Source organism: Phaethon aethereus (assembly GCF_964289735.1).
Source record: "Phaethon aethereus genome assembly, chromosome: 1".
Taxonomy (NCBI): domain Eukaryota; kingdom Metazoa; phylum Chordata; class Aves; order Phaethontiformes; family Phaethontidae; genus Phaethon; species Phaethon aethereus.
Genome location: NC_138575.1, coordinates 69821784 through 69849674, shown reverse-complemented (window position 1 = coordinate 69849674; position 27891 = coordinate 69821784). Strand labels below are relative to the sequence as shown.

Here is a 27891-nt window from a genome sequence, read left to right as displayed (position 1 = left end):
AGTGAGGGAGGTAGCTGTGTGCTTTTGAGGAAGGTCCTTTCAAGGCCCACCATGTTCTGTTCTGGTCAAGTGTTTTCTAAAGCTTTCCCATAAACTTCCTTTCTCTCCTTCAAGAATGAATCTCTCCTTCAAAATGTGATTCCTACACAACTGAATACTCGGAGAATGTGAGATTATAAGCTGATTTCACACACTATATATATAGATAGATAGATTTCACACTACTACAAGCATCTGCAAATGAAGCAGGCAAACTATTTATTGTTTTAGCACCAGAACTTGTATTATGTGTAGAGCAACTCTAGCACATAATAAAATATTGCATATGTTCTAAAAGAATCTAGTACAGAAACACTATTTTATCTTGAAGTGTCCTTCAAAGTTCAAAATTTTGGAAAATTGCTGGATACCTTGGTAGAATCTCACTTTCATGATGGTATAAAAAAATATCAGAGTCCCTTCTTTATTCTTCATAAACACTTAGCTCCTGAGCCAGACATAGCATCGTTAAAGAAACAGATGGCCGTTAACATTGTCAGGAGCACTAAAATGATTTATGAATGTAAATTACAGACTTGAAAGTACCTAAAGGCATAAAACAACGTAGGTTCCTTTGTTTTCCATGCTTTTCAAAATTTTATCATATGTTGTCCTCTACCTTCCAGGAAAATGCTCTCTCCTTTGCAACCTAAGCATTTGTTGTGATCACAGGAGAAATATTCTTCCATACATGGACACTGAGACACACTTCAGGGGAGGTGATCTGACTCAAGATTCATAACAACTCAAGAAAGGAATTTCAAACCTTCAGTAAGACAAGGCAGGAGAATAACACTAATATAATCAGTTCTTTGTGGATGGAAGTCCATTATCCATTTCTCTTTCAAAGCACAGTCATTAAAGTCCTTGTCTGGCAATAGTTCACAGTCAATGGGCAGATCCACAACTCTATCTCAGGGCTCCTTCAGCTGCAACTGAACTGAAGCAGACTCATTAAAAAATAACCTCAAAATTTGCCTCTGTGAAAACAGTTCATCAGCTCCTTCCTCACTGGATTAATACACGTGGTGGTCAGAAGAGAGTACCTGTACGTCTAACATTTCCTAAGCTTATTGGCCAGCTTCCCTTTTAATACTTTTGTAGAATTGTTCAGTTAGTTTATAAATAATGCTAATTACTCTTTATGTTTGCAAACCACATTTCATCCCACATGACCAAAAAGTAGACACCTCTTGTGTAAAACACACCAGTGTTTTAAAGAGAACAAAACATCGTAGTATAAAAAGATGGAAGCAAATATTAACATGAAAACACAGTGGAGAAATCAGGCAGGCAAATGTAACTGCCTAAGCTGCAATTAAGTAAAGAAAATGAGACTTAACATCCTCTCTCTTCTAGAAAGAACACCATTATCTATTTAGGCAATCCACACAAACAATGAGTATGAATGACTTTGAAAAACTGCCGTAAGAGTTTACCGGCACAGGCACAATGACGGCTCGACTTCCCTCTACTTATAATAGAAGGCGATAAAAAAGCCTCAACTGTATGGTATTTAACTCTTGACAGGCTTTTTTTGTCAGCTGGGAAAGTTAGCTGGAAAAGTAGAACTTCTCAAAGTTCTGGTACAAGTGAAACTTAAATAGCAAATGCCAGAGTGCCGGGTACAGAATTCAGGTGCATGTCAGGGTTGCTTTTTGTACTACTCTGGCATGAAGAAATTTCCAGATGGTCAAAAGCTTCTGTCGTGGCCTGGTAAAGTATATAACTAGTGTACTCTGGCTATTCCCAATGCCTGCACAATTGCATAATGATTGTACCAGCTAGCATCAGCACAAATTAGTCCTGAAAAAATTAGACCTGCATTCTGGTACAGCAGAGCATTTGGGATTTCTCAGACTGAGCATTTAGGAGGTCAGCTGTTCATCTCCTTTTTATTGCCCAGTCATGTACGTAACAGAGAAGCTGAGAGGCAGAGACAGTGATAGCTTCTCAAGTGTCGAGAAACCATCAGTATTTGGCAGACAGCTGAGTCTGTCCCTCTGTTGCTGGAGTCCCGGTGTTTGGTGCACTCACATCTCATTTTCTTTAGTAGAAGGTGAGATTATTTCATACATCGTGGGACTGAGCCACAGGTGACAGGAATGTATGTTATATGTTGATATAACATTAGGTATTTGGTAAATTATGTTAACAGAAACCCTTTGATAAGGAGACGGTACACTGTGAGCTTACTATTTGCTCTTGAAAAAAATCTGCAGGATAAATGCTGAGATATAGGCTGCTTGGCAGAAGTTGGGGGAAAAAAAAGAAATAGACTTACTCAAAACAGTAACAGCAATGTATCAACATTTAAGAAATTTTAAATTCTTGACTAAGATTGTATCATTCCAAAAAATCTGGAAATGCTTCCTCCAAAATGGAAGTATCCTAGAAGTCCAGGATGGACTGTCCTCAAGTGAACAATGCTCCCATACAGTTATTAAAAATCTTGCACCTGTGTATAAGTGAAACTGCTTCCTGAAAATTTATCATCATTCTGCAAATACGTAGCTATTAATCACGTGCATATGCATACACATGTCCTGTTGACTGCAGCTAGAGGCTTTCACTGCACACCTAGGTTAGCTGGTAGAGCTGATTTTTCCTAATTATGAAGTGGAGAAGCTGCAGAGGGTCATGACAAGATCAGGAGTGTTACCATTTGCACACTACTGAGTGCAAGAAATGAGGTCTGCAAAATATATTTTGTACTGTTGTCTATGGTACTTTAATGCATCATCTCTCAGAGACGTCAGAAATAAAGATCTTAGATTCTTTCTCCCGATTTGCTACATACTTTCTCTGGCACTGTGGGACATCATTTCGGCTCACTATGCTTCAGCTTTCCAATCTGCAAAATGGGATACTACCTTGCCTCACTGGGTACCGTCAAAGAAAACACTCAGTACCATGACAAAAAGAGGGTATTTCAGCATATTTGAGGTCTGATGGACGTTGTGTACTGGGGAAGAGCTCTTCCTTTGCCAAGCATCCTTAACTACTATTGTGACTATAGCATTTCAACATCCAGTTGAAGGCTTTTCTCTTAATGATACAGATAACCTCCTAAAAATAACACCAATATTTTTAATTCTGTAGTTTGCTGATCATAATTACAACCAGAAGTTTCAGTAGGGGACAAGGAATAAAAGTCTATCTCTATAAGTAGACTTTTGTGTCTATGTCTTCTGGCTCTTCGGAAGACACAGGTGAAGACATATTGGTAAGCCACAGGAGATAAGCATGCTTTACTTGTTTAGAGAATTTTTTTTCCTCGGGGATAATAGTCTGTTACATTTTCATAGAATCATAGAATAGTTTGGGTTGGAAGGGACCTTTAGAGGTCATCTAGGCCAAGCCACTTGCAATGAGCAGGGACATCTTCAACTAGATCAGGTTGCTCAGAGCCCCGTCCAACCTGACCTGGAATGTTTCCAGGGATGGGGCATCTACCACCTCTCTGGGCAACCTCTTCCAGTGTTTCACCACCCTTCGTGTAAAAAAATTTCTTCCTTATATCTAGTCGAAATCTGCCCTCTTTTAGTTTAAAACCATTGCCCCTTGTCCTATCACAACAGGCCCTGCTAAACAGTCTGTCCCCCTCTTTCTTATAAGCCCCCTTTAAGTACTGGAAGGCTGCAATAAGGTCTCCCCGGAGCCTCCTCTTCTCCAGGCTGAACAACCCCAACTCTCTCAGCCTGTCCTCACAGGAGAGGTGTTCCATCCCTCTGATCATTTTTGCAGCTCTCATCTGGACTCACTCCAACAGGCCCATGTTTTGCAAGTATCTCATTCACGACACAGGCAGCATAGTTCAAAGATAATGTTGAGGCATACTATCTATTAACATAATGGTTGAGCATCATCAAGCACATAGTGGAGGTCTTTCGGTCACTTAATAGGAGGGGTAGACACAATTCACTAAATTCTGCTTACTTTACAATTCACACCCACACCTTGACACTTTGTGCCAAACTGAAAGTTACAGGAAAAGTTTAATCCATCATAGCAGGGCAGCTGCCACTGGAAAGCAGCAAGCTGAAGAAAAAAATGAACTCGTCTTGTGCAGCTTAACAGAAAGTTAGCTAGTACACCAGGGCTAGGCTTCTACTTCTTGAACAAATTGCCAATTGATTTCTAATGACCACAGAATGTTATGATAGCCTTTTAAAAATACAAGTCAAGTTTTTCAAGCACTCTATAATGAAGTGTATAACCTTTCACAGAGTAACATTAATCAAGAGCAGCAGAGTACTCAATAAATTTAAAGGGCAGTAAATTTGGAAATTTTGTGTAGAAACGCTGTGTTATGCAGCCTATCTGTGGAATTCACTGCCTCAGGAAATTATCTAGCCAAACGTAATTGTTATGGCCAGTAGCAAGATCTCTAGTTGAAACCAATCTTTCTCATAATGATATAAAATTGGAGAATATTGGGAGCAGGAGACAGCAGAAAGAAGAGGTAACACTTAAATGTTGCTGAATATATCTTCCTGCTTGAAGCCTTCAATTTGAAAAACATCTTTTTCAGGAAAAATACTTAAGCACCTTCATAACTTATAAAGATGTGTAGAAGTGATTTCCTCAGCTTATATCAAAGATCAAATGGCAGCCTACTGGCAGGCATGGCTCAGGAGATACATGAAGGGCCATGCATATACTAATGTGAGATTTAGATATTTATCATTGATCAATTACAAAGTAAAGAGGTTTGGATTAAACCACTAATTTTTCTTTTACACTCCCTCTTTCCTTCCTTTCCCATGAATATTTGGGTGAATGCACTTCATTCACACATATGCTCATGGAACTACAACTTTAAACTCTGCTTAAACAATACTAGAAATGTTTTTTATAGGGTGACGTACTATTTTGGACTGTGAGGGAAAAACATTTTCCCCAGAAGTTTTTAATCAGAACTCAAGTAAAAAACCAAAATAAACAGAGGATGGAACTTCACTCTTCACAGCTACGGCTGTGTTGACAATATTAAAGAAAAAAAAAAAAAATCTACATTATAGATAATCGGTAAATCCTACATCTCAGGCAAGGGCTATGTGGCCTAGAAAGGAAAGTACTCCTACTCTTCTATTATTTCTTTGGCTTCCATTATATCTTTGCACTGCTTACTAGTTACGAATGTAACTAGTGATAGCATGCTTTTTGAGGTTGCTCTGCAAAAAAAAAAGAAACTGCTCAATGAATCATTCTCTTCTGGTTAACTTCTCAACTGCAGAGCTGATGTGGGCTTAAGAACACCTTGGCTCTGCAATACTTGCAGCCTTTGCCTTGAAAGCTCTTGCTAGTAGTCAGAGCAGGCAGAGGACTTGTGATGTGAAGGTTTGACTCCTTTCTTTCTCTCAACTCCTTCTCCTTAGAGATCTAAGATACCTGACAACTGTCTCGGTCATGGTCTTAAGCAACTGGTAGGTGGGTAATTGGACTGTGACTACTGATTCCACGACACAAATAAACCAACCCCTAAATATGCACAAATTTAGTATTGTTGGTTAGTTTTGGCAACAAGTGTTGCACATTGTCTTTTTTTTTTTTCTGGTCCCTAAACAGTACATTGCTTATGTTATACTGTTTTTAAATGTGATATTTGTGATAAATATATTAATTATGTATTTTGCAACTTACTGTAAGCCCCACCACTTAAGATATTGCTTTTAACAAGGAAATTACACATTGTTATTCCCAATTTCTAACTTCTTCACAAAACTATAAATGCTTAAAAGCCCCAGAAAGATTTCAATGAGATGACACAGAACTAAAGGTACAGTAGAAAGGGACACAGTACTAAAATTGACTTTCTATGTATATTAGGCTCCATAAGCACTTTTTCTAACCTGCAGGGCAAAATATGGGATTGCTTCTTTAGCACTGAAATCCTACACATCCTGAATCTGCTGATTTGTTTGATGTCAATAAAGACATGAAAAAAGCACATTTTTACTTGAGAAATTCCTGGCTGGTCTCCACATACACCTCAAGTAAGTCTATACACAGCATGTATCCATCTGACTTCACCATTCACAGAGGAGCAAGAAAAGGATCATATTTCCTATTACCCATCATATATCCTTAAAGCTGGATTTAGACTTAGTGCATTATTAACCTAAGGAGGAAGATTCCAGTTGCAGATCCTTCAGTATTTCAAATCTAATTAGTTGTCTTTGCCTGGATGGTTTTTAATCCAGTACTCATGTATGTGCATAATTTAAGGCACATGAATAATTCCATTGAAGTCAATAGTCAATATTATTGTTACCAGCAGAAATGAATTGATATGCATAAGTGCTTTGCTTGAATGGAATGGGGCACAGGATTGGGAGAAATATACAATAAAGAGCTTGTTTTCTGAAATTGCCTGGGAAAAATTAGAAGTTTAATGTACATAGTGACTAAAAAAATGACAAAAAAAATTAAGCATTTCTGCCTAGACATTCTAGTACCTTGTGAGAAGTATCATAATTTATCTTGTCAACCTGAAATACTCTTTCAGCCACCCTGAGTCTTTAAGACAGGTGATAAGGAATGGGAATTTAAGAGCTGACTCAAGACAAAAGGACAGAGTTAGGGGTAAAAAAATACAAACCTCCAAACCTTGTAATAAGCAAAAATATAAAAACTAAAATAAACTAGACTTGCTTTTATGGACTTAGGAACAATGGAATAAAAATGCTTCTGAATAGCTTAAAATATAAGCAAAGGACTCTGGATGCCTTTGCTCTTATTCTGGGTAGAATTTCTTTCTAAGCATCAATAGCCTAAGAGTCTTAAAAGGACGCCAAGCCACAGTTGCTCCTTATGACTGTTCTGAAATCCTCTGCATTCTCTAGCTGGCGCTATCAGATGGATGCAAAGGAGAGACTGGAGAATTCAACCCAGCTTCAGTCTGAACTGCTGACGCTCAAAGAAGGGAGAAGTACTCGATCAGTTGCGCCTGTTAAAAATTAGTTGTTTTGACAATCATATTTCTTCTATTTTGAAGTACTGAAGTAGAAGGCAAATTTTAAGCTCAGTTGTTCTCTCCATGCGCTTATATTTAAGGCTCTTCCTACTGTGTTATCTCAATTATGGAATTCTACAAATTCTGTAGGCTCATTCTATATGTACATACAGATATCTATAACCTTTTTTTCAGAGTGTCTTCAGGAGAAAGGCAAGACAGAGCTGGATGAAGACACGTGCACAGGGATCATGAACCAGGGCAGAGAATGCTCCAGACATCTGCTCCATTCTGCTATACGGTCGCTGTAGGATAACAGCAAATAATGTAGGCAGGATTCATCATACGTGGGCAGTGGGAAGAGTAATAAGATTCCTATGTGTATGTTGGTTCCCCAGTTGTTCTGTATGCTCTGTAGTGATGGAAAGAGCAAATTAAAATTCCACTCTGAGCTAGAAATGCTGGCAATTTGTACAGAACTCTGCAGGAGCTCAATGGAGCCATTAACTGGAAAGGACTGCCTTGATGAGGACAACAGAAACATCAAGGGGAGAGATTAATTTGCAACAGAGGACCCTTGAGAAAGAATCAAAGAAACTGCAGCAATGGGAGATGAGTCCAGAAGAGAGAAGGGGAAGAAGGCAGACAGATCTGAGAAGATGGATTCTGCAGAGGTTTCTTCTTCATCCCTGCTAACAAAGACTATGCTGAATCTGCTGTAGATATCCTCACCCAAGTACATCTGCTCTAATCCAGGTGAACCGTAATTCCTGGTGTACTTTAGGGAAACTTTGGGTATAGCTATAGCTCATTGCTATGTTGCCTGATCTCCCTGACAAGAGGATGAAGTCTCCAGAGCTGACCAAGCTTTCCACATAGCACTATAGAGAAGACAAGTGAAAGAAGTGCTGGGCTCAACCTCAGAGTTATGAGAGCACACACTCCTGCAAAAGATACACCTTGATTGGCTTAATTGGCTTGAACTTCTTGGGGAGACTGTGTAAAGGCAGGAGTCCCACAGGAGTCCTGCAGAAGAGCCCTACCAGGCTGCTGCAACCTGTGCAAGAGCAAGGCTAGAGAGGAGATCTAGAAGCACTGCCTTATAACCATGCCAGCTGCTTGATAGCAAAGTGAAAACAGGTAAAATAGCTGTTTGAGCTTCTCTGAAATTATACAATCACAGTGGAATGCTGTTTTGCTGTTATATGAACTCCCTTCAATGGAGAACACATGAAAGATGTGAAGCAAACTGTATTTGCTTTTTGTTGCATACAGTATGCAGGAAGTGCATTGCTACCAGTGGGATTTGCCAAGCTTATTTCTTTATAACAGCACTGAGTCATATTTTCATCATTCATTAAATACTGGCTGCACCTTTTCAAGGACATGTACACTTTCTCAGCTGGGAAAGACTGTATAAAGTCTGAGACACATACAAAAAACCCCAACTTTCAACCACCTAGCACTGGATTACTGATACTGTATGCTGACACTGAATCCTTCCACTGTGTTTTTTAGCCCCGGTACATAACCACCGGACTCCACAACACTATTGCATTTTTTAGTAAAGTTCTACATTCATATTTCACCTGTTTTTGGTTTGGGTGCACATTATTTTTTGCAGTCAGCTGTTCTTGAACAGACTGAGCTGTTACGGGAGATATTAAGGTCTCTCTCTGAGAGTGGGAAGAGAATTAAAACTTGAATTCAAATACCAGCAGGTCAAAATGTCTGTGGCACACAATGATTGAGCTGAACTGTTTTTCCACTGCATGCTATTTCTGCTGAAAATGCTTACTGATCCCATACTTCTACGGCACGAAGTTTGTGCTTGCTGGAGACCATAGGGGGCAATACTGACTTGGGTGTGTTTATTACCGTCTTAATTAAATCTATAATTTTAGATGGCCGTCACACAAATTTACTGTACAACTTCAACTGATGGCAAAGGCCACTGGCATTTGACTTCACACTTTTCATTTCAAAATAGAGGTAAAAAAGCTAGGCTCTCCCTTGACTTAAAGAAAACAGTGGTGTTACTGGGTTTTGTTCTCACAAAGCTGCAAAACTTATTAGCACTAGTAATGCTCCAAAGGGACATGGATTACCATGGCAAATCAACAATCTGAAAAGTGGATCTTGCTGACAAAATCTCAGCATATTAAATTTTATTAGTGCAAGTACCATTGGGAAATTCCTATAGTCAACTCTATTAGGTGAGGGAAAATAGAAATAATCAGGACGCTATCATTTACCCCTCCCCTCATTCCACCTGAACTCTTTGTGCTTTCTTGTGGGACTTCTCTATTTTTCTGTGAAAACTGGAAGGGGCTATGTATCTCTGCAGCGTGTTTGGCAATACAGGGATTCTGACCTCCCACTGAAAACATTAGTTACACAGAGAGAATCCCTTACATCAGAGAAATTCTGAGCTCCAATAAACCTCCTGCTTTGCTACTTCACTCTCTTTCTCCAGGTTTAATATGTAAAAGAGAAAAAAAAAATATATTTCATTTCAGTTTGGCATAGAACATGTTACCCAAAAGTGAAATACTGAAATTCATTTATTGCTAAGTGATAAACCAACTCTCATTCTAGTGTGTGCTGGAACTGTTGCACTTTGAGGATGTAAATAATTCCCTCTAAACTATTCCCCCAAAAGTTGTTTGTTTTTTTTGTTTTTTTCCAATGGTGGCTCAGGTCACTCTGTGTCTGCATTGAGGCTGACTGTCATACAGACCTGCTAGGAAAGAACAGGCCATATACTGACCCAGGCAGAGCTCTTAAAGAGACTAGGCCCAGGCTGAGCAGCTCTTTAGGACTTTCCACAAACACAGGCTGGAGTCTAGTATGCCAAGCCCTTGCTCTTGATCGATTCTGCTTGTTGATATAGATGGCTGACAGACCATTTTCCCTACCTCTTCTCTACTCAGCAGCTAACATCAGTAGTGTCATTATTTTTGCCTTCTTATTACGCTACTCTTCTTGGTTCCTGAACAGTAGATCTACTTCAAGGCGAATCATGTCATTGATCCATCTGCAGTGTTCTGCCGATGTCAGGCAACAGCACCCATTAAGGCTCTCCATTCTCTCACGTGACCGATTACATGAGTTCGTTAGCTTGTTGGGGGAATTTGCAATTTGCAGAAATGCCACAGTGACCCCCCAAAATTATTTGGACTCCTGTGGCTTAATCAGGATTTGAATTCAGGCCTCCAGAGACAGAAGTCACAGAGCTTTACGTGAGTTGCCTTGTTCCCACATAAGTGCATATAGCTTTTTTTCCGTTTAAAAGGAAAGGGTTGATCTTTGAAAAAGTCATCCAAAAGCCCAAAGGCTATTTAGCCACAGGGCTGATAGTTCTTTCATTATAGCTACTGCAGCAGTTCCATCTCTTACTGCTGCTCAGTTACTTAAACACCTTTCATCTTTTAAAGGTTTTGGAAATTCACTCCAAAAGAATAAAGTGCTGATTTCAAGCATGAAAATACCCCCTAGGATGGTGGGTTTCCAAATCTAAAGATTTAATTTCATCTTAGAATTCTGGGTTTTCCCTTCCTATCTCTGTTCAGTTTGTATTTACATTTGCATGGCTGATTATCCAGAAAGGATTGTCTGCCTGTTTTACTGTATTGCTGTTTTATAACTGCTTCTATTTATCTCAGCGCAGACTGATAGCAAATTCTACCGCAAGTATATCAGAAAAGCACTGATTGCTGCATGCATAGGAATACACAAGCACATACTGTTCTTAGATTTACATAGTCAATTAAGTCCTTAAAAATAAAGATAATTAAAAACAGAACTGTAAGCTATAGATAATCACCACCTTCTTTACTAAGTGGAGCATGACTGTTGATTCTTTTTTTGCACTTGATCAGTATATTCCAGTTTCCTTTGTAGCCAGTTCCCAATCTATGATATTCCTAGAAATCCATTCTACATTTCAGATGATGAATCCTGCTTTCAGTTGTGAAACCACACCCAAAAGCCTCAAATAAAATGTACAATATCTAGAACTCATAGCACACAGCTAATAAGCTTTCATTTTACAGGCACACTAGCCACTCACAGATTAGAGGTTCACTGGAGAAACTAGTATCAAAGAGCCTGAATGAGGTGCAACTTGCATTATCAGCAGACAAGACCACCCCTTCTCTTTTTCTTGTGGATCTTATCAGCAACATCAAGTAGGCAAGATCAGCAAGATGTCCAGGACAGATTTCTTCTAGATAATCTTTAAAAATCCACAGTGTGGATGTTCTGTGGTAAATATTCCTCTGATTGAGTCCTAAAACCCTCATTTTCTACTTCTGGTCACTTTACATCTTTAGGGGTATGTGCCCAATATTGTTTTTACAACTCCAATTTGGGTGCAGTTCAGAGGATTGGAGTTAGAAGGAGACAGCTCTAGAGAAAGCCATGGGTGCATCTAAACTATACACTTATGATGGTATGACCACCTATCATACTGAGACCTCAAGTCCTGCTCAAGCAGAAATCTCACTGTAATCAATGAATAAGCCAATATTAGCGGACCAACTCTCTTTGCAGGCAGGAAAAACTTATTACTCACAGTAAGATTGGTGAGAGATTAGTTGTATTGCCCTTTGTCTTGAAAACAAGATGCCAAAACAAATCAAACACAAAATAAACATGAGTTTTGTAAAATGTCAGTTCTAGAGCTACCACCTGTGTTCTGACCTTGAGCATATTCTTCAGTCTTTTTGTTTTCCAGGGCCTAGGTAATAAACCAAAGTTCGTTATTTGTGGATATGGGTCCAAACTTAACAACTCTGAAGGCAGTTGTTTCAGAAGGCAACAACCATCAGTTCTTGAAAAACTGGTAGTAGGGCCCAGGTAGTGCACCCACAGAGGCACTCAAAATCCTAAGTCATATAGAAGTGTCCCAATAGCTTAACTCCTAATTTTATAGCTCTGGGATAAAAGATTAAAGACAAGAAAGGTCTCTGTGGTGATTAGGCAGCAGCAATAAGGAAAAAGTCTAAGGAAGAACAAAAGAAGAAAGAATAGAGAAAGGGCAACAGAAAGACAGGGCTATTAGAGAGGTCCTTCCCACGCAGGAGCACTGGGCAGCACTAACACCTCCCCATAGCCAACCCGGAGAAGCTTATTTTTAATGGAGAGTTTCCTTCCATATAGAGGAATAGGGCTGAGAGGTCCAAAGCTGAGGTCTGAAGGGTCCATGAAAACTTCATTTCAAACAGTAAGTGTCTATTTTGTATTGAACAAATGTTCAGCAGCAGGGTTTTTTGGCAGGTGGCAACGAGCAAGTCACTGCTGTTACTCACTTTCAAGGCGGCAGTATGGGCAACTGTGACAGTCATATGTGCAGTTGTTCATGAGAAAAAGGAAAACAGATTTAGGTCAGAATTTATGCAAATTAGGTGTGGACACTGCTCTTTCATTGCATTAATGCTGCGGCCCTTCAGTGCTCTGAACTATGGTCCCTCTCCCCTTACCCACCACTGTTACAGCAGATGGAGGTGAAATAACCTCTGCCGTCACAGAGATGGGATGCTCATACTTGCATGCTTATTCTTTGTAAATTTTTCACATCCATGCAAAACCCTGCCAAAAAGATGATTAAAAAACCTCAACCCCACAACAATAAAAGCCCAACATTTTCTTGTAGGGGTGGGGGTGGATGGGGAATAAACACCATGGAAACACGTAGACAGCTATATTCTTAGAATCAGATCATTCTCTTGTGTGGAAAGCCTTACTAATTCAAGCCAAAGTGCTGCAAGAATAAAGGGTTAGAAAGAAAAACACAGCTGGCAAAAATTGGGGGTTGCAGCTCTGCGTTTAATGGCAAATTTGTGGCAAAATCTCTGTATTCCTCACATCATCTTCCTCACTGACTTCAATAGGCTGTGGGGGGATGAGAAAAGCTCACAAGGTATGTCAATGCTGTCAGCAAAATAAATTATATCAAATAAATTATATCTATTGTCCAGTTTGTTTCATTTGGATTTCACAATGGGAATTGAAAGGGTGACTGTGGGCTCCAGTTTCAAGCTCATTTAGTGACTCTTGGAAGTATGATTTCACAGATTCAGAGATGGAATTATCTTCCAGGACAGCCTGTTTAACCCATTGCATCTATATATGCTACTCCGTGTTGTCCTTGGGAGATGTGATACTGCTGAATGTTTCCAGCGATGCACTACATTGTGGTGGCTCTAAGTAGTTTTAGACTACTAAAACATTTTCTTGCCTAGGTGCTGGGCAAGCCTACCAAGGCTTGTTCAGTTAAATTTCAGGGAGTCAACTTATTATGTGACAGTTCAGGCATCTCTTGCAAGGACAGGTTAGTGCCCTGGATTTCATCCAGACCTGGCTTTAGTCCATCTAGAATAATACCACAATCTTTAGTTTACAGTTAGAGCCTTGAGGTAAACTGTCCCTGGAGGCACTGCACGTCATTTTCAGACGCTCAACCAAGTATTCTGAAGTGTTGCCCAAACAACATGGGACAAAGCCAATACTCCAAAAACGATGGCAGGCTCAAGGCTGCTCATTATTAATTATCATCAAACAGATCAAGTAGAACTACTTGATCTGAGAATTCAAGCTGTAATGGGCAAAGTGTACACAACATCCCAGCATCAGGTTCTCCACTACCCAGCAGTATGGATAGCCCAATGCAACAACGTATAGTTGCGCTTTGCACTTGCTCTGCGCTCTATTTCCCCTCCATCCCCTTAGATGCAGGGGAGCGGAGAGACCAGGCATGTAACACTGAGGTTGCAGTGGGCAGTGTTGCATGCGGTGTCACAGGGCTCCAGCTGCAGAGAGCAGATTTCACACAAAGATGAAAGCCTTTCTAGAGACAGGGCACTGTCCGAAGTGTATTTAACTCAGAAGAGAAGCTTCCCCTGAAGGACAGTAAGAAACTGATTAAAAATAATTAAAAAGAAGCCTCATTAAGGAAGGTTGAAAGAACTGAATCTACTCAGATTAGAAAAAGATTAAGGGAAGACAACAAATGCCTATAAATACTTAAACAGGATGTTACAAACTGCACAGGAATTAATTTTCCTCTTTAGTCAACAAGACAATAAGAAATGACAGACTGCAGCAGAGACAGATTACAAAATACCCAATGACTCAATCTGTAACATTTGGATTTGCATCTGCTGCTGGAAGTTTCCAAGACTGAGGGGTCTTTAGAAATGGGCCTCGGTGCCTGCACAAGGGAGCAAACTGCTAATGCTAGCTGATCACACATTAAGGAGAGTTTTGAGAATAATAAGCTCAATCTTTCTACAAGGCATATGAAAAATGATGATGTGACATATCATAAGAGGTGCCAGTCTACTCAAATGATTCTATGAACTGACTGCCTATGAGACAAAGCTACCTGGCAGTTATTCTGGGATGAAGTAAACCTTGTAAGACTGCGGCAGTGTAGGAGATGTGCTCCTATAAACACTTAATGCTCCCTTCAACAGAGATCAGTTCTTCAGCGAAGACTCAACAGGGTTGTTTTGCATGGATTTTGATCCTGTCCAATACAGTTTTTTTACATTAAAAATTTGGCTCCCTGGTAAATATATGCCACTGTAGCAGTGTCAAACTGTTTCCCCAACTTTTTTCTTTCACATTTCAAAAGAAGCCAATCTACTCACAAATCTTATCTGCTGAGTGAGAGAGAAGATTGGAAAGAGTATTGGTCTTGTTGATGTCAAGTCCTCCTAGGGAATAAAAGTTTATTGCTTTCCTGTCTCTGATTATCTTTTTGTGAGGATGCGGATCACAGGCTGGGAAATAGTACTCCATGGGAGACAGGCTTCACTAACAGAGGTGAAAAGCTAGAGGAGGCATGAGGGGAAGCATGAAGAAGGAAGCAGGAAACAATGTAAAATTTGAAGAGCTACTAAGTGGATTAGGAGTCCAGGGCTTGTGGAAGTGTCACACAGCTTTATAACTTTTATACATGCAGGTTTAAGCTTGCAAAGTGTGGCACAAGATAGACATAGGTTTCATGAAATTACTAGTATATTATTCAGGGCAACATGCTGAAATGTACTAAGCTCCCTCCATTCCCACTGAGAGGAATACAGAGATCTAGGTACCTTTCAGAAGCTATTTTTCAGAAAATAGGAAGATATAATTGAAAAGCACTTATAGAAGAGTTAAAACCAAGAGAATTTCTCCATTGTCTAAACATTTCCAGCCAAGGAATTCAGCCTAGAGCTTTATCTGTTTTTCTGCTGAGGTTTAGGTCAGGCTTTTATTTTCAGATTTAAGGAGGGAACAAAGAAAACTCCCTACATCCACATATATGTCCTTGGAAGTCTAACACAACAGACACCAAGGACCCAATTAGGCATCTGTAAACCCTCTTGTCGTACACATGACTGCATGTGGAAAATCTCAAAAGCATGACCTGTTACAAAACAGAAGGTGAGATCCTGACCTTTTGAAATTAATTGGAATTTTGCCATTGACCTCAGCAGGACACAGGATTCAAGCTTTGGTATCTACCCTGAATTGCAGAGGAGCTAAAGACCTAACAGTCTGCTTCAACTTTGAATGCTCAGCACTTTTAATATTAAACCATTAGTTTATATCATTAAGTTTAAGGAAGGACCTCTCAAAATCATCACCTAAAATTTTGCGCTACAAAACTGTCTGATTTGCAGGCAACATTTTCTTACACCATTCTTTAATCTGTACTTTCCTTTCAGTGCAAAAGGGACAACCAACTCTCTATCTCAGGATGTAGTTGGAGAGAGGGGATCTTTAAGTTTGGATTTCTAATTTAATTAGTTGTGCAAATTTATTTCCTAATAAAGCGATTTTTAATTTCCATGACTTCACTGTAGATCCAGGAGATCTTTCAAAGTGTTATCTACTTGAGAAGCAATAGCCTTCTACCTCTGCATTCCTGTGAAGATGCAGCCCCCAATGGATTGTCTACGACAAGTCCACTCTTCCTTGTCTGAAAAGGCAAAGGCCAGGGAGTAGAATTATATTTATATCCTACCCCACATACTAAAATTCTTCCTCCACTCTCAGAAATTGAAATGTTGCATCTTTTCTATTCTTTATTATCCAGAAGTACTCTTCCTTTTGATCTGCCTAGCTTAAGCTAGAATGCCCTTTTCATGGACTATAAATCTTACTGTATAAACCACAATAGATATGGTTTGAAAAACCCGCATATAAAAATACAGTGTGAATGTTTAGAGACCGTTTCTACATATAAATATTAAAGCCACAGTGCTTCTCATAGGTATGCCCTGTAGTAATTGCCCAGTCAACATCTGCCCCCAGCCTAGCACAGGCCTCTCTGCAGAAGGAAATACGCATTGCATCTCAGATACCTTTTTACCATATGGCAAACACTGATCAGACCTGACCTCTATCCACTTTGTCAATATAACACAAAGAGGCAAAAAGTCATATGGGACAACAGTACTCTTAGGATTGTTTACAGCAGCTTAACAGAGTATGTCTGTCAGCACAGGTGTTCAGGTATTTACTCAAACTTTGTCGTTCATGGCCTTTAAACATAGATGATATTTTATTTTCTTTATGAACTAAGGTTCCTATTCCTCAGTTACTGAAGTTTTATCTGCAGTGCTAACTCTTATCTTTTGTAGTCTTGTCTAGGAATAACTGGGAACGGATGATGACAAATACTTCTTTTGTTTCCAAAGCAAGTATTCTATAAAAGCCATAACCTAAAAGTCTAACTATATGGATGCCCCTAAAAATAATGACCATCAATCTATATTAATTTCAGGTCTCAGTTCTGCCTCTAAAGAAAAAAGAACAGCTCAGGAAATCAGTGAAAAAAGCTAGCTGAATACCAAACAAAAGCCAACAGCTAAAATCCAGGTTGCTGCAGGGACGCCATAAAAAAAATCAGGCCATCTGCAGCAGTCATGGTAGAAAATCATTCAGAAGTGAGTATATGCTTTTGGCTCCTGTTATGAGATAACTGATAACTGAGTTCTGAATGATTCACATCCAGTCATGCAAATGACGCATGGACCCAAAAGTGTGGGGATCGGCAGGGTCTCTCATAACACGTGTCTTTGGAGAAAACGTTGATAACTTGTGGATAGGTTTCACAATACTAAATGGTATACACTGCCAAAGCTATTTTCATGTTTATTTCTGGTATCTTTCTCTCTCTTCTAATTCCCCTGAACTACCTATAAATCCTCTGAATCACACAAAGAGTGGAAGAATGTGAGCTAAATGTGATAAAAAGACAGGTATATTATAGATAGCCATAGTTGAGCAGTGGAGTACTTTTGCACAGTTCCTTTTCTGACTTAACTTCCGTTCTTCTTTATTATTTTATTAATCTATACCCTCTTTTCAAGCAAAGGCAATTTTTGTGCTCTGAGACCCAGACTCCTCTTGTGGTTTGATCCCTGCCCTTTATCTCAGGCACTAGAAGGAAGCTAGAGTCACAATTCTAATCTAAATTTACGAGGATAAAGAGAGAACTACTAGCTGTTTCACACAGAGAATATCTATTGCAGATAAGCTGTATCTTCAAAGGGAAATCTTGTAAACTCTAACTCACTGGTGGGTAGAATGCAGCTGCAGGCTCATGTGTAAGAGAGAAGCTGATGTTGATTAACAGCGCAAGCTGCTTCAGTCCAGATTATCCTTTTGTGTGCTTTGAGTGTTCTTGAGTTAAATTCCATTGTGCACTGTAGCACGTTTTATTTACACCGGAAATCCTACCATGTTGGAGAACCAAGTGTTATAATACGCCAGTCTTCAAAGTTAGTCATAATTCAGATCAGCCTTATAGAGACAGGATTGACCTGTATGTGAATTAAATTCCTGGACCATAACATATTGCTGCAAAAGTTGATGGCAAGAGCTGAATCCAGAAACATGTTTATATCTGGTTTATAGGTGAAGGCTAAATCTGATTTTCGCTCCTATAGTATAATTGTATTGCCACTGAATTTCCCAACACTAAGAATTACAAGGTAGAAACTAAAGCTATTGAAACTTCCAGAATTAGGGTAAAGGACAAGACGAGACTGCCCAAAGAGTTGTGGTGAATGGAGTTAAACCCAGTTGGTGGCCGGTTACAAGCAGTGTGCCCCAGGGCTCAGTCTTGGGGCCAGTCTTGTTCAATATCTTTATCAATGCACGAGAGGATCGAGTGCACCCTCAGTAAGTTTTCAGATGACACTAAGTTGGGTGGAAGTGTTGACCTGCTGGAGGGAAGGAAGGCTCTTCAGAGGTATCTGGACAAGGTGGATCAATGGGCTGAGGCCAACTGTGTGAGGTTTAATAAGGCCAAATGCCAGGTCCTGCACTTCGGCCACAACAACCCCATGCAATGCTACAGGCTTGGGGAAGAGTGGCTGGAGAGCTGCCTGGCAGAAAAGGACCTGGGGGTGCTGGTTGACAGCCGGCTGAACATGAGCCGGCAGCATGCCCAGGTGGCCAAGAAGGCCAACAGCATCCTGGCCTGTATCAGAAATAGTGTGGCCAGCAGGAGTAGGGAAGTGATTGTGCTCCAGAACTTGGCACTGGTGAGGCCACACCTAGCATACTGTGTTCAGTTTTGGGCCCCTCACTACAAGAAGGACACTGAGGTGCTGGAGCGTGTCCAGAGAAGGGCAACGAAGTTATTGAAGGGTTTGGAGCACAAGTCTTATGAGGAGCGGCTGAGGGAACTGGGGTTGTTTAGCCTGGAGAAGAGGAGGCTGAGAGGAGACCTTATTGCTCTCTACAACTACCTGAAAGGGGGTTGCAGCGAGGTGGGTGTCAGTCTCTCCTCCCAAGTAACAAGCAATAAGACAAGAAGAAACAGCCTCAAGTTATGCCAGGGAAGATTTAGACAGGATATGAGAAAAATTTCTTCACTGAAGGGGTTGTCAAGCATTGGAACAGGTTGCCCAGGGAAGTAGTTGAATCATCATACCTGGAGGTATTTAAAAAACATGTAGATGTGGTGCTTAGGGACATGGTTTAGTCGTGGACTTAGCAGTGATGGTTGGACCTGATGATCTTAAAGGTCTTTTCCAACCTAAACAATTCTATAATTCTATGATTTAAAGATAATATCATGTTTTGGCTAAACGTGTAAACATGATTGATACCAATATCAGAGTTAGGAGAACTTGTTCTAATATTATAATGATAAAAGTCATAATCTGGAGTAGTGCTGGCATGAAAAAGGATTTGTGAGGCCTTTCTTATAAAACCTATGAGCTGATCAGCGTAGTAGCTTTGTAACATTAATGCCATGGGTAGAGCACGCAGTTATCTGTCACAAATACTTCTACATCAGTAATCTGGAGATATATGAGATATTTCACTCCTGCAGAGAGGATCTTTACATGACATTCTGCTCAACAAAGGTACATTGCAAATCTTCAAACCAATAAACCACATGCCATCTTTGAATATTAAAATATCAATGGAAAGTCAACATTTACATTTGATTTAACTGCACCAGATAAACCCTTCAATTTTACCCACTAATATTCTGAGTTAATTAAAGCTCCATGCTAGCAATCATGCCTTCACTATATATAACAAGCAAAAAAGCTAAAGCCCCAAAGTTTCAACATAGCTGGAACACATGAGCAGGCCTTTCAGCTTATCATTTTCGGATACGTACCCAGTACAGTACATCTGTCCAGCCCTCCATCGTGATGCACTGAAACACTGTCAGCATGGCAAAAGCAAAATTGTCAAAGTTCGTAATGCCGTGCTTAGGTCCCTCCCAGCCTGCCTTGCACTCGGTGCCATTCTGACACTGCCGCCCATGTGCAGACTGGGGGGCACAGGGAGACGGATCATCTTCTGCAGGCGTATCTTAAAGGAGAGGAGGGAGAAAACAGAGATGAAGAGAGCTAATTGCTACTTGACACACTGATGAGTGAGTGAAGGATATCTGATTTTGACAAATACGTTTTGCAGTGAATTTGACAACTTTCTCTAGGAATACACAAGAAACTGTATTTATTTTAATGAGCAGAGGGATATTTTGTTGTGTTTCGCTTTCTTTGTGTAGAAATAATGGCCAAGCTGTCAAATTTTGCAGTCAAAACTGAAATGTCTTTCAACATGAGAGGGAACATTAGGTCAAGCCTATTACATTTCTTCAGGCTGCGTGTTATGACTGGTGTTTTCATACTGCAGTCACCTGGCATCTGGGTTAATCCTGGAAGGGAACTGCAGCACTGAGTGGCACTCTGTTGAAGGAGCCTGAGCCCCTGCAGCAGACAGGCTTCAGTGCTCTGGAGATAGGTTGATATGGTTCTGGGCTACTGCTAAATTACAGCAGAGGGTCTCTGGAGCTCTGCTCTTTTGGAGTTTAGAAGCTGTGTGACATTTTATCAATAGCCCAATGGCACTCAGAAGATCTATAAGGCTCTATTGGTTGATTATCCACCCCTTATTCTGTACAGGTGTTTCCAAAGATCCGAGAACCCATAGAAAAATCCTGCCTAGACGCTGTGGTATATGCAAAATGCTATAGAAAACACTTCTATAAACACAAAAATTCCTGCAATAGGATTTTTTAAATAGATGGATTTCAGTGCCTATTGCTACATTTATAACAGATGCAGGTATGCATGTGTGTGGGAGACTGTAATCATGTTTCCCATCTTATATGGCAAAAAACTTCCTAAAGTTCTGATCACATTCTGATCATTAAAGCATGCCAGAAATAGCAAGATTAGAGTTAGATGCTGTAATGTATAATAATTACAGACAGTACAAAGATATATACATTTTGAAGATGTAAACCAGACTGATAATTCATCATAATCTTAGCATCATTTCCAGAAAATGAAATCCACCAATGTTATAAAAGCAGAAAATACAGAACTTCTGAAACAATTTCCTGCTGTACAACATTTTCTTGGTTACAAGCTGAACTGGGTCCTAGACATTGGCACCCACTACCACACGGGGAATCACTGCTCTTCAAGTTGCATAAATCAAACCAAAAAGAGCAGGTGGTTAGATGAGTGAGTGACAATACAATTGAAGTATTTTGAAATTTGAATATTTCTTTCTGTAAATAATTTAAAAGTTCTTTCCTGATGGATTTGGTGTGAAAAGATTCTTCCCATTAATATAATTTTGTTTTCATATTAGCTGCACTTCTAACCACAGTTACAGCCCATGATTAAAAAAAAAAAAAGGTACTGGGCCTCAATTAGGTATTGCTTTACAATGATTGGTTTAAAATGAAGATGTATTTGTGTACAAGATTAATAATTAGATATAAGAGTTGTTCATTTCCATGATGCCATCTCATTTGCAGCTCAGTCTGCTAGTGGTGAATTCATCACTACTTTAAAGTTACTTGAGCCTCTGGGAGATTTGTTAAAGAAAGGCTGACTTGTAGTGCCACAGGTCCACATTAAAAAGCCCACTACTGTGTTCAGCAGGAGTTGACAGATTTTCCTGTAGCCTTTACAGACAGGACAACAACCGTGTGCCCAAGATGAGCAAGCTAAACTCTCACTGTTAGAAACAGTCTCTCTACATCAAAAGTGATTCATATCCAAAAAGCAGAACAGAGGAACCACCACTGTGAAACCCCAAACAGGTACACAGCAGGGAGCAACAGCCACCTATCTCCTGTGCCAGCACAAATGCTCCATTATATAACAAGAAAGTCACCCTCAGAAAATATTTTTATGTATGATATAGTGTTCCCCTTACCTATCAATCCCCCTTGCACGTGGTAGCAGGTCTTATGCATCTTCCCCATGAATAACTCCAGTCCAATGATGGCATAGATGATAATGACAAACAGCACCAGCAGGGCAATATGCAACAAAGGGACCATGGCCTTGATAATTGAATTTAAAACCACCTGGAGACCTGCAGAGAGAACAGAAGGAAGCACTTATCAGCAAGAGAATAAAATTTAGAGAGGCTATAAATTGCACAATAATATGTCATTTTTACTTCATTCCCCTTCACCTGAACTCATTATCTTGATGATGTAAAGATGTACACTTACAGATCACCTCCCTCCAGAAGATCCCAAACACTTCACAAATTTACCATCGCAGCCTGGATAACAGACTAAAGTAAAACAGGTATTACCTTACCTGTCATGGAAACACCACCACCCTGATGAGGGAACACATTAGCTATTTTGCCTGTTCTTGAAAACCAGACCTAAGCTGATCCCCAGACAGTATTCAGGAGAATTAAAGCATGAGAAAAACAAAACCAACCAGAACTGAGGCAGGACAAGAAGAACAGTGAGACATGCAAGACAGCCAATGCTGGGATACCACACAGCCACACCCCAGAGCATGGGGAGAGGTGGTAAACTGAAGTTGTGCTCCTACTCCAATTCTGGGTCCCTCCAGAGGTCAAGCTAGTCTCAGGCTGAGCCTGAGCTCCTGAAGGACCACCAAACCCATACTGACTGAAAGCTCCCGGCCCTCTTAGAATCTCCCTGCGCTCCAGATCCACATCACTTTACTTCAGTCTGAACAGAGGGAGAACCAGAACCAGCAGTGCTGGTTTTACCCCAAGATGTAGGGATCACTCTATAACAGGTTGTCAAAGTCCCCAGAAAGTGGTATGAACAAAATATTATTACACAGCTGTTGTTAAGGCATGAGACTGGTGTGTCCTAATCGTGAGCGAGCCAAATATTTCCAGAACGGCCCAGGGAAGGTGACTTGTAGCTGAGTTTGCTGAAGTGCTAAGCAGCTGTGCCCTCAGATGAAGTTGACTCAAGCTGCAGATTCATGGGCCTCTGTCTCCTTCTCATTTGTAAAACCAGAATAACAAAGCCAACCTCATAAGCCCTTAGTAAGGATTTGCATTTACAAAGGCCTTAAAGTTATTATCACTGGTGGCAGTGACGGCAGCCACTGTCACTGGCAAGTTATTCATGTTGGAAGTACTGAGAGACCTCTATAACTCTATAGTCTACAAATAGCTAGATCAGAACAATTACAAGCTCATGATTTTGCAATGACTGAGTGCCAGAAGCCATTAATGTCTCCTGCAAATGCTGCCATCTTCTCAGAGAAGTTGATATTAGCTGTGATTTCTGAAAAATGTGAATCATGAGTTGTAAATGTCTGTTATATATCTGCCAAGAGAGTTTGTGATAATGATTAACTTTTAAAATCTAAGAGCTTAGATTTTCATTTTTCTTACTTTTTTTTTTTTTTTTTACGAATTTAAATACTTTCTAATAAGGATGACACATCTCTTGACAAGCACTTTAATTCGTAGGCAATCCACTTGTCAATTCACAGCTAAGGCTGAGACTTTGCATGTCTCCCCAGCCACGATGGAACACAGCAGAAGCAATCAAAGGTGGCATCAGTTGCCAGGCCAGCAAGATGCCTTGCTGGTAATCTAATCTTGTCACTGCCTGCTAGTAATCTAAAGCTGGCTACTAGCATCCCTTTAGTCAGAACATTTTTTTCAGGTGTCTGCAGTCAGTTCAGTTAGCTGTTAATGTTTCATGTTACTATCCAAAGGGGGTGATATTCAGCATGAAATATTCTGGTTTTCACAAAGGATCCTTACATGAAGTACAATACTGACAGGATCAAAACTCATCCTATACAAGAGTGGGATGTTCTGCTCACTCAGTTACCTCTAGGTAACTTACTCTGGGTAAGCAATGTCTCTGGGGAAAAAATATTGCTGTGATTATATGAAGCACTCAACCTTTTCCCCAGATGCTCACCTCATTCAATCTACTAATTCTAAACATACTCAGAAAACAAATTGCAGTCCACATCAACATCACTCCAATTCTTTACAGTAGTCGAGAATGTAACATTCACAAGAAAATTAAAACAATGGCCCACCTTCTCCCAGATAATGTGCAATGATACTAGACTACAGATGGCTATGAAACTGAAAAAAACCCACAAACTTTGCAGATTGAAATATTTGTAGCTTCAAATAAATCTACACAAAAGCAAATAAAGGCCTCAATTTTTAGTGATTTTAGGAGCCTTGTTAATCCAAAATGTAGCCAAGATTACAAGGTCAAGAGATCTAATACCAGGTTTTATGTAATTTACCCTGAATTTTTATTATTGATTTAATATTCATCATCAGATATATCCAGTGCTCTTGAGAGGAGACTGAGGACAGACACAATGATGAACAAAAAGCTCTCTCATTTTAAATGTAGCTTCATTATCACCCACACCATGAAAGTGCTTCAGTGTACTACAGATGTCCAGAGAAGATAATATCTGCAAAAAACCAATGCCCTTTGTGTTAAAAAAGCAGTGCTTGTGAAATCAAAGGCTTGCACCATAAACATGAGATGACAAAGTGTTTAGACAGTCAAGGGGAACATACACCACCAGAAGATTCACAGGAGCTTCAGCTAGCTTAATTAGGGAAAAGCTTCTTGAGGATAATAAACCAACTTTGAAGAAGAGATGAGCTACTGAATTACTGTTAGTATGAATTGATGTGTGTGCTGTGCAGTACCCCATTAGGGCAATCTGTTTTTAAACCCAGATGATTCTGCTAATTAGCAAGCTTACATACATTACTATATAAAGTATTCAGAGATTTTCTAAAAGTTTAAAACAGTTAACCATGCAGTAACTTTAGAAATGTCCTCTCTGAAGATGTAACGAATGGTACTTATAGAAGGGCAAGGGATATATGCATATCACCATGCTCCCTACACTGCTGCCAAGCTTATTTCTGCAATATAGCTGCTGCCACTAAGTTACTTCATTCTCAGTTGAGGCAGCCGCTTGCAACATGAATAGCGATTGCAAAGAATGGCATGAGGAACCAGGCCTGGACAATCAGAAAAGTCAGTGTAGTGGCAAGAGGGGAGAACAGGGAGAGCAGATAAAGAACGATTAAAATACTGGGGGAGAGCCATGGGTAGGTAGAACAGAAACACTTTTATAATAAAGAACCATAAGCTTCAAAACACATCAAATCTGTGTTCTGAAATCCGAGACGTGCAGACCGGTGTCAGTATCTGATCAGGGTAAAGAAAGCAAATCATTCCTTTACATGCAGATACAAAGCTTTTTCTAACCAATGGTGAGAACTTTTACACACTTTTACACGCTCTTTCCCTGTGCAGAGGAAGCAAAAACAGTTGAAGCTATAAAAAAATTACTTCTCTCTCCCAACTCATGCATGCTTTTAACCTTTGCACACTACAACACATAGGTAATTGCCCAACATGGGTGCTCACAATACAGGGGCAATAGACTTCCCACTTGCCTGATGCTCTCTCTAATACACCATTGCACATCTTTGGCATTTTCTCCCTTGTGGAGGTAAGGCTTGCACTCCTAGCAATGAACTGTGCAGCTTATAACCATAATTAAATCAGAATGCCTGGTGACCTGATCAGATCGTGAAGCTGGCCTCTGGATTTCAAGTAGGTGATGCCAATAAACACCTTCCCACAGCAGAGTGAAGAGCTATGTCTTTCACACTGCTTTACAGAGGCTGCCAATGCCATCATTGGCCAACCATACATGCAGAGTCCTGAACTGATGTCCTGACAAGTAAATATAAAAATAAATGGTTTTCAAATATTTGGCATTCTAAATGTACTTATTCATTCGTGGAAGCTCTCTCCATGTGCTAGACACTCTCCAGACGTCTGTGAAGGCATAGTATCTGCCTTGAGGAACTCACTCCAGGCTGAACAAAGAGATAACTGCACAGAGGTTAGGGAAAGTGCCACAAAAGGAATTGTTTGCAGTTTTTCATCCCGCATTTTTCTTCTGTTAATAATTGAAGATCTTAAACAGCTCTTAGTATTTATTTTAGAAGCATTTCAGTTTACCTTTAAAAAAACCCCTCTTGGCTGCATTCTGTTGGCTGACATTGACTCCATAAATGTTTCAGTAAGCAAAACACGTTAATGCCATTCCCTGGGCTCACAGAATTTAGCATTTATTTACACTGATAAAAAGTTTTAAATATTTATTACATGTGAACAACATTGCTTTTTAGACCAGGTCAAGCCCTTTTCAGCCTCTAGGGGACTGTGGCGAGCCAAAGGTTTAGGACACAACTGGAGAGTAGAGGGAATGAGGAAGAGAGAAGGAAAAGAACTTATACCAAGCAACTTTCTCAAAGTTATGGGACATACACTGTTAGGGATGCTGCAGATATTTTAGAGCTATTATATGATGCTGTATTTTTCTCTCAGGAAGACAATCATGAGAGAGGCTGGTTGCTGTCTCATCAATTCAAGCAGTTATTGAAGAATGTGCTTATCTCTAAGCATGTAAGTGTCTGCACCTAAAAGCAATGGGATTACCTACGTACCCCATTGTGTACTTACAAGCTTTTTTGGATTTTGACCAATGCTCAGCAAGATGGCACAAAAAACCCCGTGCACCAGACCCAGCTGCTAAAATGCACTTGGCATTGTTGTGATGTGGAACATATCCAAGGAAACTAATGGTAGGTTGGTCTCAGAAAAAACATTTGGGCCTTTCCAAGCACAGCTCTATCTCACATTTTCAAGTGTCTTCAATTTTGGGTCAAACTTGGTTTGCTGGACAGAGTAGTTTCCTATTCTAATCATGTTAGTAGTCCAGATCTTCAGAGAAAGTGTATCCTGAGTCTACTCCTTCATTGGTTTTGCAGAGCCGTATTTTGCCTACAGCATGGCGTTGCCTGAACCAGGAGTATGAGCAGGCACAATCTCATACAAATGACCTTCTGGGAGCAAGCAGGAATAAAAGGGGTAGGAGAGCACTTTCAACTCCATCCATACCTCCCCGCCTCCTGATACATACACACACATATGGATTTTTGTCCATAAGCCAGTGCCAAGGGTGTGGGAGGTAATTATTATTCTGCTAATATAGATCAGAAGAAAACTACTACTTTCTTCAAGCGAGGAGGAAGCAGGGGAGGATTTGTGACTCAGCACAGTGCCTGAGTCAAGATCACTTCTGGGAACCACTCTTAAGTGGTAGAGTTTATGCACCATCCCCAGCCACAAGTTAGGCCTACCCACAAATCACAGTTATTTCTGATGATACACTAAGAGACTGCCACTACAGTTATCTCTATTTCCAAAGCACAAGCAATATAACCAGTAATATTCCCCAAAGTGGATATTTATAATTTAATAAACATAGGCATTGTCTAAGAAAATTGAAAAACATTAAATATTGATAAATATAAAAGGTTTTATACCAATTTTAAAGGAAGCCTGGAAAATGACAGCCATTTTTATCACATAATGGTCCACAGTCATGGCAAAATATCTTAGGTAAGTACATCTTTTTTTCTGTGAGGGAAAACATTGAGGACTTTCTTCACCAGTGTTGCAAAGGGAACTCATATGGCACAGTTCAATTAAGGACAACTGTAGAGTAGCAATTTGGGAAGGTAGTCCTTTACTGTCTTGCTGGAGTCTCAAAATATTAGTGGCACATTGCTAGATATAGCAAATTCTGTGGGAGTAGTGCAGCGTTCTTGGGGCTGCAGATGTCATTTCTATTTCAAGAATAATAGATCAGGTCTTGGATAGGAAGGAAAGACACGACACAAGACAGAAAACTAGCTGAAGTGAAAAGAAAGAAAAACTAGGAAAGACACTTTTCAAGATGAACAGTGACTGTTTTGGAGTAGGTAATGCCATTTAAACATATACAAACATACAATTCAAAACCACATGCTGGAACAAATAGAAAAAGAAAGTTTTGGCATCTGCTCCCAATGTTCTCGTTCCTCTATTTTCAAACCATATTTTCATTGACCCCTCAAACTCAAATACACACACACACAAGAAAATTCATACAAATGTTCACATACATATGTGAACACAATTGTTTTATATTTGTCAAGTCTTGCAATACCGCCCTTGCCTCATCCTTTGAGGCAAGAAAGGAACAGCAGAACAAAAA

At 39.9% G+C, this 27891-nt stretch overlaps 1 protein-coding gene across 1 annotated transcript in view; it reads right to left on the bottom strand.

The window, feature by feature from the left end:
• CACNA1C (calcium voltage-gated channel subunit alpha1 C) overlaps positions 1 to 27891 on the bottom strand; it is a gene marked incomplete at its 5' end in the record, with an annotated part of 490257 nt that overhangs the window by 147962 nt on the left and 314404 nt on the right. Inside the window, 2 exons of the mRNA XM_082008523.1 lie at positions 19638 to 19834; positions 21701 to 21862. Of these exons, the coding sequence (XP_081864649.1) occupies positions 19638 to 19834; positions 21701 to 21862 (359 nt within the window). The remainder of the gene's footprint in view (positions 1 to 19637; positions 19835 to 21700; positions 21863 to 27891) is intronic.